The sequence below is a fragment of the Necator americanus genome, chromosome III, assembly GCF_031761385.1.
Source record: "Necator americanus strain Aroian chromosome III, whole genome shotgun sequence".
Lineage (NCBI taxonomy): Eukaryota > Metazoa > Nematoda > Chromadorea > Rhabditida > Ancylostomatidae > Necator > Necator americanus.
This window is the reverse complement of record NC_087373.1, coordinates 33,218,069-33,231,116: the sequence shown is the minus strand read 5'-3', so window position 1 is coordinate 33,231,116 and position 13,048 is coordinate 33,218,069. Positions and strand designations below refer to the sequence as shown.

General features: G+C 42.9%; 3 protein-coding genes across 4 annotated transcripts; 2 read left to right on the top strand and 1 right to left on the bottom strand.

The window, feature by feature from the left end:
- Positions 1–172: 172 nt before the first annotated feature.
- Positions 173–763, top strand: RB195_011772 (uncharacterized protein; the record flags this gene model as incomplete). Its single annotated transcript, XM_064193335.1, has 1 exon — positions 173–763. One exon carries the CDS (start codon positions 173–175, stop codon positions 761–763), a length of 591 nt encoding a protein of 196 aa, XP_064050918.1.
- Positions 764–831: 68 nt separating this feature from the next.
- RB195_011771 (uncharacterized protein) lies at positions 832–1,218 on the top strand (the record flags this gene model as incomplete). Its single annotated transcript, XM_064193334.1, has 1 exon — positions 832–1,218. One exon carries the CDS (start codon positions 832–834, stop codon positions 1,216–1,218), a length of 387 nt encoding a protein of 128 aa, XP_064050917.1.
- Positions 1,219–1,527: 309 nt separating this feature from the next.
- RB195_011770 (uncharacterized protein) lies at positions 1,528–7,365 on the bottom strand (the record flags this gene model as incomplete). Of its 2 annotated transcripts, none has more annotated exons than XM_064193332.1 (10): positions 1,528–1,593; positions 1,918–2,015; positions 2,112–2,283; positions 2,348–2,497; positions 2,571–2,676; positions 2,733–2,895; positions 2,952–3,105; positions 3,181–3,322; positions 3,427–3,551; positions 4,926–5,030. In XM_064193332.1, 10 exons carry the CDS (start codon positions 5,028–5,030, stop codon positions 1,528–1,530), a joined length of 1,281 nt encoding a protein of 426 aa, XP_064050916.1. The 2 variants fall into 2 exon arrangements, with proteins under 2 accessions (XP_064050916.1, XP_064050915.1); XM_064193333.1 differs by lacking the exon at positions 1,528–1,593 and adding an exon at positions 7,296–7,365 and having other exon boundaries at positions 1,849–2,015; positions 4,926–5,059.
- Positions 7,366–13,048: the final 5,683 nt, after the last annotated feature.

Here is a 13,048-nt window from a genome sequence, read left to right as displayed (position 1 = left end):
TTGCTGAGTGACGAGACTCGCACGCCTTCTCGTTGTGAGATGGAAATCATTACGGAGAGGTTCTACTCGAACCTTCTCCGTTCATCAACTCCTGTGTCTAGCCCGATCATCCCCATTGGTAAAGCTCAACCACGGATTTTCCCTTCGGAAGCACGAGTCGCTATTCAATAGCATGAGACCTGGTACAGCCCCCGGACCTGATTTTATATCAGCAGACTTTTTTCGGGCTGGCGGCCATCCACTTCATGTAATTTTAGCAGCGCACATGACATCCTACCTTCAGAAAGAAAGGATCCCAGACCAGTTGAAGGCCTCGCGAAACGTTCTTATCCACAAGAAAGGAGACCGAGAAGACCTTCGGAACTACCGTCCGATATGCTTGCCGAGCGTGTTATGCATAGTATTCACCAAAATTATCCTCACGCGCATATCTAGCACCCTGGATGAAACCCAGTTTCGAGAACAAGCTGGAGTCTGTCAGAGGTTCAGCTGCTTGGACCACATCCAGACCGTGTCGAGGGTCATAGAGGTTTGCCGGGAATACCGCTTGCCCCTTGTTCTAACCTTCGTCGACTATGAGAAAACCATCGACACCCTAGAAATGAATGCAATACTGTCTACACCTACTGTTTATCAAAGTGTGGACGTATTTGAGGACATTAGGCAATTGCTACGATCGATCACCACTAAGATACAGCTTTTCCACCGCCCCTCACCATACCCATTGAAAGGGGGATACGACAAGGCGATACTATATCGCTGAAGCTGTTAACTGCTGCACTGCAGTGGATAAAGTAATCATTTCCTGGCGAGAAAGGGGCATACGCGTAGATGGAAGATTTCTCTCGAATCTTCGTTTTGCGGACGACATCGTTCTCTTTCGACATCGAAAGCAGCACCAATGAAGCGATGGTCATCGAACTGAACGAACCAGGGAAAAGAATAGGGCTGCGAATAAACAGAAAGAAGACACAGTTAATGAAAAACACCTACTGCGAGGACGGAGGAGTACAACTTGAAAGCTCCCAAAACGTGAAAACTTCGTCATACGTATACCTCGGACGTTCTATGAACACAGAAAACGACTTGAAGAAAGAACTGAATAGAAGAATGAGAGCAGCATGGGCAGCATTCACACCCGTCAGGGAAGCTACGGACCAACTGACGGACCAAGATCTTCGACTCGACAGTTCTTCCAGCGCTCTGTTACGCAGTTGAGACGTGGGCGGACACCGCTGTCACGTCTAAGAAGCTACTTACTATCCACAGAGCCCTTGAGAGATGCCTTTTGAGGTTTAGCCGGCGCACACAATACCTAGCCGGTCTTCGCAGCTCCAACTTAAAAGGAATGTCCTGTCTTCGCGACTCAGAGAAATATATATCGGAAGCAAAGCATAGATGGGCCGGTCAAATTATGAGAAGAATCAACGATAGACAGATCTAAAGAACGCTAGAGTGGATCCCAAGAGATGCTAAACGCCTTCGAGGGAGACCGTCAACGAGATGTTCGCTACACGGATGGACCAGCTATGACAATGGCAAGAGAACGAAACCAGTGAAAGGGATGTTGCACGTCCACTGAAGACGAGCCATCTAAGTATTTAAGTAAGTAAGTACCACAGAGTGAAGTTTACTTCCTTAGCGAAAGAGGCGAAGAAATAGCTTATGTTAATGTTATAGCTCTTCAATTTTGCAGGTTGAACATATTTCAAAAGACATTTCTTTCTTTTTTTTATTTTTTCTGTTTTTTCTTCAGTCGAAGAAGGACAGAGAGGACCAAAACATGTGCTTTTCTTCTTTACTTTTCAGCTTGATGATGTCGGATAGTTCTCCGTTGTGAATTTTTGATCAATTATGAACTACACGACCATCCTTCACGATCAGATTATTTTCAGGAAAGATCGTGCTCATACTCACCCCGTTCTTGAATAATTTGCTATCCAGAATGCAAGCACCATAAACGTAACGATAATCTTTCATGTTAAGATCGTAACAGTAGCGCGGGAATTCAAACGCTGAAATTTTGAAATCGTATTTGGCATAGAACATAGTGGTGAAGGAATCTCATACAGAGAAGTACGTCGACAAGAAAAGAGAAAAAAAAAACTCACAAATATCGCACATTCTTGTATCTGTGCAATGTATACTCCCATCTTCTTTCAGTATTGCCTTACAACCGTTTGCAAATGAGCAGCACGTTAGCAAATCGTCACCGGGCTTGCTGTTCTCATTTATTTGCATTGGGACGATCATTCTATGTAGATATGGGGCTAAATTTGGGTTCTGAAAACGATGGCATGAGTGTCTTAGCAATTTTCAATAGCATTCCAGAGGTTAAATAAAATACTCTTGTCCTAAATGTTCCATCTCGCATATGTTCCAGCAGGAGATCGTCGAAATTTCCCGGATTAATGATTTTGCAGTAGTCTATGATAAGGTATCCATCTTTCTGGTAAGCATTCGCATGGTGGAAAGTGAAGAAAGCATCAGACGTCACCTCAAGAAATTTGTTCCTTATTCAAGAAGAAGTTATAAAAAATTTTTTAAAGGATTCCGAAGACTTGTCTCACCTTTCGATCGACTTTTTTGCGAGTGATCCGATCAAATATGATAACGTCAACACCGGCATTCTCATCCCAGAACATGCATTCGTTCAACGACATTTTTGATGTGTCTCTAAGTGGTTGGATAAACACCGATCAATAATGTGTCCTTGTCCCACCGTACCATACCTGCCCACAAGTTTACAAACATCTATTCTTTCGGGAGTTTCGAAAAGAACGAAAAAATCTTCAGTAACTGCGAATGAGTGATAATAAGAAGGTGACAAAGGGTCTGTCGCCGGAATCATTCCTAGAAGTTCGGTGCCTTCCATGCTATGGGAATTTGATGACCCTATAAAACCTTAACATCAACGATAACAATACGACCTTACAGTGTCCTTACCGTACCTTTGATATGCAGTGGATTCACTGTCTTGGCAAATATATAGTTTGAAGTTGGTCCGAACTGGCTACCAATATTCCAGATATTTCCATCCGTATCCGAATGGCAATGCGCTGTATAGGTGTGTAAGGTGATCTTCAGAAGGTCACAGATATTCACCTGATGAGAAATATTTTCCAGTAATTCCTGCTAAGCTGGGTTAAATGAACACATAATTGAGAGGAAAGAACCAACCTTTTCTTCGTAATCTAACGAGTCGATGTCTATCCTAACAAGGTTTTTTGTTTCCGTTAATGCGTACACACCGTCACCAACGGTGGTGAAGGCGACGTTGCAATTATCTCTTGATTCATTGAGCGAAAATGATGTGGATAGACTGTAATTATTTGCTGCGTTACTTCCTTCGGTTTTTTTTCTCATGATAACGACAATTGCTTGAGACTGAAATTGAAAACCAGCACTACAATTCATTGAACATACCTGCCGTATAATTTTTTACATGGATCCGGGAATGATCTCGTGCCAAATGCAGTGTAGATAATTCGTTGCGCTTTCATGCTTTCCTTATACTGTTCACTTTCAAGAAATCGAGCAGAGTAATACATCTACAATAAACCAGTAATACATGCAACAATTGTGGAGACAAAGAGCACGCGTCGAATGTACTACATCGAATAATCACGAATCACGAGCTGCTTTGCGGCTACCTAAGCTAGAAGATGTTTAATAAAACAGAATTCTCAGGCTACCTGCTACTTACATCGTATTCATCCTCCCAAGGACAAATACATTAGGAAATCCTATCCAGTTTATTTGTCATTTAGAGGATAAGTACAATGTGAATAAAACCATGGTCAACTTCTTTCAACCACCACTACTTGGCTGATGTCCTGACGCAAACCTGATGCAATTCACACTTCGTTGTGAGACGTAGTCGTTTATTGCATAAATAAGATAAAATCGCACTTCTAAATACTCGATGTTTAGAGTTGAAAGCATCACCCCACGAATCTTACGTGGTATGGATTTCCAATGGACAAACTCTATTCAGGGTCGTAGATTGCGGGATCAGGGGTGGTTCTGCTCAACTTACTCTAATCGTAGTAAAAAAAAACAGTGAAAAACTCTTCATGACGATTTCAATTGCAACGCGCCACTCTTGTACACGCGCCGCATCCAGCTGCGCAGCGGTCGAAAGCCAGCGAGTTCTCCTCGACCGCCTCTCCAAGTGAAACCTATGAATAGGTTGCTGAGGGGACCCAAAGGTATACATCGAAGAGCATTCTAACGTTCCTCGTCGGAACTAAGCTGGTTCCCACGCTGTTTTTTTTTGGGACGGTTGGAGAGAGGTGAGCGGAACCATCAGTGATCCCGCACTCTAGAGCTCCATGTCTAGCTTTTCCCACGGATTCCCTCACCACGTCAAAATCGTGCTTTGCTGCCTTTGAGTTTATGCCCGATTTTCGGCTTTAAAATGTATGGCTCGGTTCAACTTTGGTATTTCTGTTCACTTCTTTGCGTGCACAGAGACAGTTCTAGTCAGCTGTGTCACTTTATTTAGAAGTATTGTTCAAAAAAAGTCAAGTTGTATTTTAGGTGATTTTTTTTCCAAAGTGAAGAAAGTGTATTTGTAATGTAACATGAATTCGAGAAGGCATGAGTGTTGGGACTGCGCAAAAAATATTTCAGACGTTCACTTGGATCTTGCTTCTGCTCCACGGACAGTTAGGAAGTGGTTTGGCAGGTTTCCAGATGGAGGTTTCACTTTGGCACATCAACATCGCTCTAGGCGGTATTCTGACATTAATAGGACTGACATTTGTAAAGAACAATGGGAACTACATCCTTGATTAATAAAACTTTTTTTTTTAAATTACACCTGTTCAACCCTTCAAAACACCTTATAAAATTACACCAGTTTATCTTTTGTCTAACAGATTCTACTTGAACTTCCATGTAGCAATACGTAGTGCACGAACCTTTCCATCAGCAAAATGATAACGTTGAATATAGGCCAATCCGTCAAACCAATGTTTATACTCCGTATCGCCAATTTTGAACATTCCTGGACCGTTTCGGAGCATTGTCCCGTGAAGCCATAACGGAGCATTCCCTGCAATGGACAAACAGCATCCATTGATGTAGGTACCCGGCAGTATGAAAAAAAAAATTCTTGGTATGTGGTGTTACACTGCGCAACTTGCAAAGAAAAGAGATAGTTCTGCGAGTTTCTGGAGGGATCCACTAGGAGGTAAGGTTTTCTTTTTTTCCAAACATGGAAAACTTCCTCAAAACGTTGTTTCTTGCTAGTTCATGTATGAGGGGATCGATCTTTCGGAAAAATCATTTCCTCCCAAAAAGCCAGCTTTCGCGCCGCACCGCATCACAGCGTCCCAGCCAGTTTGCAGTGTTACCGAGGCAATTCGTGTGTTGGAGATGAACGAAATGTATCGAAATGTACGGAATCACTATAACGACCAAGATATGTTACATGTGCTGTATGTGATTTACAGCAAATGTTGTAGGTGTAACAGTGCAAGTTACAGTCAGGTCAAAACGACATGAAGCAGGATGCAGTTGCGTCGGCGGCTGCGATCGAAGCGGCGCGATGAAGATAGGGGTTGGAATCTAGGTGGGACCATCGCGAACCGCCGCCATGAACGGTGGTAGCAGGGATCCTCACTCGATCAAAAGCGCTGCGCTTCAACGCACCGCTTCGAGCGCAACAACTTATGCAATTCATGTAATTTTGGTTCTACTATATCTGAAGCGCCGCGTACCTGACCGGAAGTCAGCTTATAACCCAATAAGATGGAGATCAATAAGAAAGTCGATAGGCGGATTGTTAACTCGGTCGTCAATTCCTAATCGACGCATGCTATCATCCCAGCTGGCAAACTTTTATTGCGTCCAGGGAGAAAACGCGCAAAAATCAATAAGATCGAGAAACGTATCAATACTTCTTTCCAGAAGGTGCTTACTGTTCCCTTTTTTTTTCCACGTGTCTGCGCCCCAAACGCGGTTCGAATCGGTTCCACGTGGATCAAGTTGAATATGAATATCCTTAAGCATTAAAACAAGCCGGACACCAGAATCCGTATCCAGTGAAATTTCTTCAGCTGGATAGAAGCACGGCGAAAAAAAAAAAGGATTTCATTGTACTATCCTTCGAATCCGAGATTATGGCACGCAGAAGAGTAGAAGGATTTGGATAACCACCAAAAGCCAAAAATGAACAAAAAGGATCAGTGCATTGCTACCACAAATTAACTAGTTCCATATCTGGATCTGTGTGGGTTTTGATCTACGGGGCGGGGCGTCAGGCGCTTCTCAAAACCCTTATGAGTCGCAGTTGTGGTACGTGGTGGTTTGTTGCGTTATCAGGTCTAGCGAATGAGGTGAGCACTAGCCAATGTGTTGCCGTTTGAGTTTACCTAGCGTTTGAATGCTTTTTGTAGGGTGATGAGACGTTTGAGAAGATAAATCACTGATGGGTTTGATTCTTCCAGGCTCTGACGAAGGCGATAACACCGAAACGTTAACTGTTAAAGGCATCACCCCACGATTTCGAGATGGTACGGATTTCAGATGGAGTATTCGTATACGGGATAGTAGATTAGGGAGAGGGGTGTGGTTCCGTCCATTTCTTCCTAGCTGCTGTAAAAAGCGGCCCGGAAGATGCGACGCCGCACAGGGCTGGCGCGCTCCAATCGAACTCCTTGTGGAAAATAGTGCGCCGGAACGCTCGAAGCCGTATCTTCCGGGTCGTTTTCTACGGCAATTAGGAAGAAATGAACGGAATCACCCTCCTCCCCATAATTTACAACCCCGTATAGAAATACTCCACCGGAAATCCGTACCACTCCAGATTCGCAGGGTGATGCCTTTAACAAAGATCAATACCATTCTTCGCTACAGCTCAAGCAAATCAATAAAAAATTACGTATTCAACATGCCAAGATTCAAGAACAATCAGCCATAGGCGCTACCAGCTTCCTCTCGTTTTACAACTCGAAATGTTTTCCCAACAAACGACTAGGTTCCATAGCAGAGGGCCTCTACACCTAGTCTACGTCAACAAAATAATCACATAAACAAAACAAACGATAACTAATAGAAAAGGATCTTACCAGAACTATGTTATTCTATTCATACCTCGTAATGCGAAAAAAACTGAAAAAGGCGACATGGGAAAAGATCTGAGATGTTTTTCGCATCCTCTAGAGAGAACTCCGTGCGCACATTTACTGAGTTCGCGTCGCGTCATCACGTTACAACAACTTTTACGTCAACTTACTGTAGATTCCAGCTATGAGAACTTTATTTGCTTTTTAAAAACAAGAACTCACCGATGCGTTCGCACTGTTGCGGCGTTTCGACGTTCTCAAAATTTTCGAATAGTCTTTCAAAATTTACCATCCTGAAATAATTCACTTTTCAATCGTTCGATCTTTTTCCAACGATTAATTTTAAGAAATCTAAGTTCAACAGTTCTAAAACAGCGTTGTTGGAAGCTTTACATAGGTATGTGAAAAAGAGGTGAAGTTTCTTCCAACTTTACTTTTCTTCGACTATCCTCACATTTCGCCTTCTATTAATGTAGTAATTTGATAAGCATGAAAGGTCACTTAAAGGCATCACCCCACGAATCTGAGGTGGTGCAGATTTCAGGTGGAGTATTTTTATAAGGGATAGTAGATTATGGAGAGGAGGGTGATTCCGTCCATTTCTTCCTAATTGCCATAAAAAACGGCCCGAGAGATGCGGCGCGTGCACAAGGCTGGCGCGCTCCAGTCGGACTCCTTGTACAAAATAGTGCGCCAAAACGCCTAAAGCCGTATCTTCCGGGCCGTTTTTTACGGCAATTAGGAAGAAATGGACGGAATCGTCCCCTCTCCATAATTTACTATCCCGTATACGAATACACCACCTGAAATCCGTACCACCTCAAATCCGTGGAGTGATGCCTTTAAATCGAAGCTCGATGCAGTTGCGTAGGCGTTTGCGCTCGAAGTGGCGCGCTTGAGTTGGGATCAAGCTAGGATCGTCGAGAACTGCAGCGACTAGTGGTGATAGCAAGGGTTCCACCTCGAACCTAACCGCAACCGCTTCCACCGCACCACTTCGAGCGCAGCCACTTGCGTAACTGTTTCGAGTATCATAATGTCGTTTCGACTCACCTATACTATAGAAGCTTGTAGTAAACCAATATGGGATGAGTGTGCAAAAAAAAAGAGAAATAAAAATTTGTTATGATTTTACACAAAAGAAAATACCAGAATCAGGTCGCTTTATGAGTTTCTCCGAGATGAAAAGTGAATGTGAACTTACGCGTTGAATTTTGGCACAAACAATCACCTGCCTTATCTACTTTTCCTAATAGGAAATTTGAGTGGATTCAAAGACAAGCCGGGGTTTTTTTGTGGTCAGTTTGGACACGACCTTGATCTTTCTGTCATATATTTGGCTAAAAATTAATTTTTTTCCGAAAAAAAAAACTAGTTTAGTAAGAGTTTTTAAAGAACAGAAGAATGAAATACGAAAGGAATGGTTCATAAATAAACGTTATTGGATGCGAGCACCGATCGTGTAATCTGTCGTAAACCGATGCAGTGATAACATCGAGAATCCGGTTTCTATATGTTGGCGATAGGAATGCAGTTTAACCATAGGCATAAAGGTTTTCCAATTATTACTGCAAGAATCGTAGGATTCAACAGGGACTTTCCCTACACTCCATTCTATAACTCCTCTTTCCCTTGACTGTTTCGATTCTCAATAAAATCTTCTAAAATAGCCTTGCATAACGGCGTAAAAATGACACTGAGAAAGAAACATAGTACAAAAACTATATTTAAAACATTGAGCAATTGAGAAATCCTGTTATAATTCCGAGTTATACAAAAAAATTTAAATGTACTGATTTGTAGGCGCATGACCTCCTTTCCAGCGACGTTTTGAAGTTGGAGTCGATTACCAGCCGTTTGTTCGACATATTTTAGACGTACTATATACTGTAGAGACGTAGTGTATTTCGTAGAGTTAAGCAAATTCTGTTTTAAAAATGGTCCATTGTATAGTCGGATCAATACGACATGAAGCACGGACATTTGCGCAAGCGGCTGCGCTCGAAGCGGAGCGGTGGAGCGTAGCGGTTGGTATCGCGTAAGGACTCTCACTGCCGCCACTCACCTCTGCAGTTCGCCATGGTCCCACCTCGACTGCAACCGCTGTCTCGAGCGCACCGTTTCCGAGCGCGGTCACTTACGTAACGGTCCGTGCTTCATGTCGTTTTGACCCAGCTATATTTTAAGATTTTAAGAAGTACTATATATAGCATTATACTCAATTCCAAATATTAAAGAACACTTTGAAAAACTGATTCTTATTCTAAAGAAAACGTTGCGAACTCTATCAGTTAAGGGACCAAATGAAATGATGAGGTTTGAAAACGATCATTTTTATTACAGTAAGCCAAACCGATAACCAATGACAGTGCTGACCAAACAATTAAGAGCACCATTTATATGAAAACATAGAAAATACAAAATGATCATTTTATGATGTTGCTTATAGTGGAATCCTATCTGTGACTAACCACTAGGACATAAGATTAGCACACGACAAATATGTGTAGGCAATTGATTTTTAAAATGAAACATTAACAATCAAGCCAAAATTGGAGCGGTTACGGTAATTGTTCTTACCTTTCAGCAGATGTACTATTTTATGCAACACCTCACACAATTTTATGCTTTTTTTATGACTAAGTTCCTTTCATCCTGGAAAACACCATTTTTGTGTACGTATTGAGATGCTACAAGAATGCTGAAACAATTGAACAACTTCTAATGTGGCTTTGTATTTAGCCGTGCAATAAAAAACGATAGAAGACCGGTGTCCCGGCAGTTTGTTGAACAGTAGGACATTTTCTTCTTGAATAAATTGCCGAAAAAATCTTTCATCAGATAATGGACGCCTGATGAGCACCACTGCTGCCATATTGCTTCCAGATAGATCATGTTCATCAGCAGAGTGTATATCCACAGCACCATTATAATTTGCGCCTGAATTCACGTGGATTACAGTAACTCGGGGACACCACGATCTACAGTCGAGTCAAAACGACATGAATCACGAGTGTGGTTGCGGTGTATTTGCGTACGCGCTCGAAACGGCGCGGTGGAGGTAGCAGCTGAGACCGGGTTGGGACCGTCGCAAACTGCAGAGATGGGTGGTTCCAGCAAGGGTTTCACTGTGTTCCTAACCGCTACGCTCCACCGAACCGCCTCGAGAAAAGCCGCGCACGCAATTGCGTACGTACCTCATGTCGTTTCGATCCTACTGTATCTTGTGAAGGATTACATCTAGGTAAATAAGGACGAACAACAACAAATTCATCTGGCTTTTCGTCAGAAGAGCTTCTATCTATTTCACGTTAGAAGTTATGATGACGTTGTTCAACAGATTGTGAAGATTTGTTAGAGTCAGGAGAGTTTACTGAGAATATTCACCAAACAGACAGTATGCTTAGAAGTGTTACATGCCAGTTTTTTTACGAAAGAATCTGACCACTTATCCGATTGTAAACATGGTAGCCGTCTTCCTTTTGGTTCCCCTTATTTATGTGGTGTATTCCAAGGCATTTGCTGTGTTATAAAACTGAGAAAATGAACTCCATTTAGGGAACCTTGACTTCTAACAATTATTGAACTTGGATTTTGTGGAGCGCATTGCTAGTGCTGCAGTGATTTACTGTGTTGAGGAAAAAGCTTGAATAAAAACTCCTCTCCGTTTGAAGTTTTCCAGGGGACCCTATCAGAATAGTTCCATATTAAAACATGGTAGAAGGTTTCTGAAGCAGTCTTACCTAGAGATATGTAAGCGCGCCTATCAGTAGAAGCCATCCATGTCTTCTGTTGGTTAGAGCCATTTGCGAACTCTCGTCTTATAAGTTTTTAGTTCTTAGTTGAGTTCTTATAAGGCCGACAGCACGGATCGCCATCACCTGTAATGGATTAAAGGAGTTCGTCTTCTATCTCATGGTTCATTGTATCAGCGCTTCCGAGCAGGAGAAATGTCGTTTGAACGCCAACAACATTCTGGATGCTCTACTGTCTTGGACAACGAGATTGCGATGTTATGGAAGCGAAGCCCAACTACAGTAAAATTATTTCAACATGTGTTTCAAGACGAACTACAACAAGTTCATGTATACCTGACCTGACAGCTACATCCGGTAATCGGTGTGCTTTTAGTCTGGGCACTTTTTTCACAACAACATAAAAACAAAAACCTACGGAGCTACGGAAGCTTCGTAATTTTTAGCAAAAAAAAGCACATACACGCATGGAACGAAGCAGTAAACATAATCCACTTGAGAAATCACCAAAGAATTGAGAGACCTTTGCCTACAAATGCCGAAAAAAGATGAAAATATTCAAAAAGAAAGAAAGAAAGGATCTTATCTAATGCTAAGATTAAACATATAACAAACTTCCACTAATGACTCTTTTTGTCACGTTTAAAGGCATGACCCCACGAATCTGGCGTGGTATGGATTTTCGTTGGAGCATACCTATATCGTGTCGTTATGAGTACAAGGGTGGTTCCGCTCATTTTTTCCTTCACTGTAAACAGACGGCTTTAGAATGCGGTTCCTTACGGCGTTTCTATTGCAGCGCGCCACCCTTGCGCCCCGCCCCTACCTGCGATTCGCCGAAAATCCATTTGGAGGCCTCGATGGGCAGCCAATTTCATTCGACGAATCGCAGGCAGGGGTGGGGCGCAGAGATGGCGCGTTGTAATGGAGGGCGTCGTAAGAAACAGCTTCGGAGCCGTCTGCTTACAGTGATGCAGAGAGAGATGAGCGGAACCACCCCTGTATTCATAATCTACGATCCGATATAGGTATACTCCAACGAAAATCCATACCACCCCAAATTCGTGAGGTGATGACCTTTAACCTTTAACGTAACCACTTGAACACCATCACAACAAAATTATAAGGCGTAATTATTATTTTCAAATATTTGACATTGGTAAAAATTGCTTTAAGAAAGTAGGCAAAAAAAACATGATGCCAGAAAGGAATATTTGCTTGGTAAAGTCCTAGAGAAGAATTTTTCTTCGCAAAATTGGAGGTGAACAGGCTCTTAAGGCTCTCCCTAACATATAACCAAAAAAAGACTTGCCATATCAACTATTTCAAATATAGTAGGGTCAAAACGACATGGAGCACGTACGCAATTGCGTATGTGGGTTTTCTCGAAGTGGTACGGCGGAGCGTAGTGGTTAGGAGCGTGGTGAAACTCTAGCTGGCATCACCCATCACTGCAGTTCACGACGGACCCACCTCGGTCCCAACTGCTGCCTCCACCGCGCCGTTTCGAGCGCGTACGCAGTTGCACCGTAACTGCACTCGTGATCCATGTTGTTTTGACCCGGCTATATTTTGATCGATTTCTTGACAATGGTTCAGTGGAAGGATGCCTGGCAGACGGGCGGCTCTGATTCGCTCCCGCCGATGAAACATTTTTCATCTTTGTGGAGTATTTTCCTCTCTCTCTCTCTCGCACACATATACACACCGCACGGACCGCACGCATCGCACGCACGCATGCACACGCTCACACTGCACTCACACTACACACACACGCACAGAACACACAAACACGCGGACTAAGCGCGTTATTAAAAAAAGGATATTGTCACTGGCGTCTCAATCCACTCGGGATGCACCAACGCGTTTTTACTGGAATTCGTAATCGTTGAGGTTTTGGAACGAGTATTGGCCTATACAATGACTTGCGGGAGCCAGTAGATGATTAAGTCAGTGTTTTTATCCTCTCAGACAAGTCTGGTACCAATTTATCGACCACGCGGGTATGAAAGGCTCGCTTTGGACTAGAGCGGCTTCGAACCATCGACCGTGTGGCCACAACGGACCTCTAGCCGACTGCGCCACACCCGCGCCAAGCGCGTTATTATGTAGCATGAATATGAATGATTACTTTCCGGACCATCCAGTAGCGCCCATTTGTCGTTGTAAATTTCTACTGGTGATTGTGATTATGTTGAAAATGAAGTGCGAGTCCCTGGT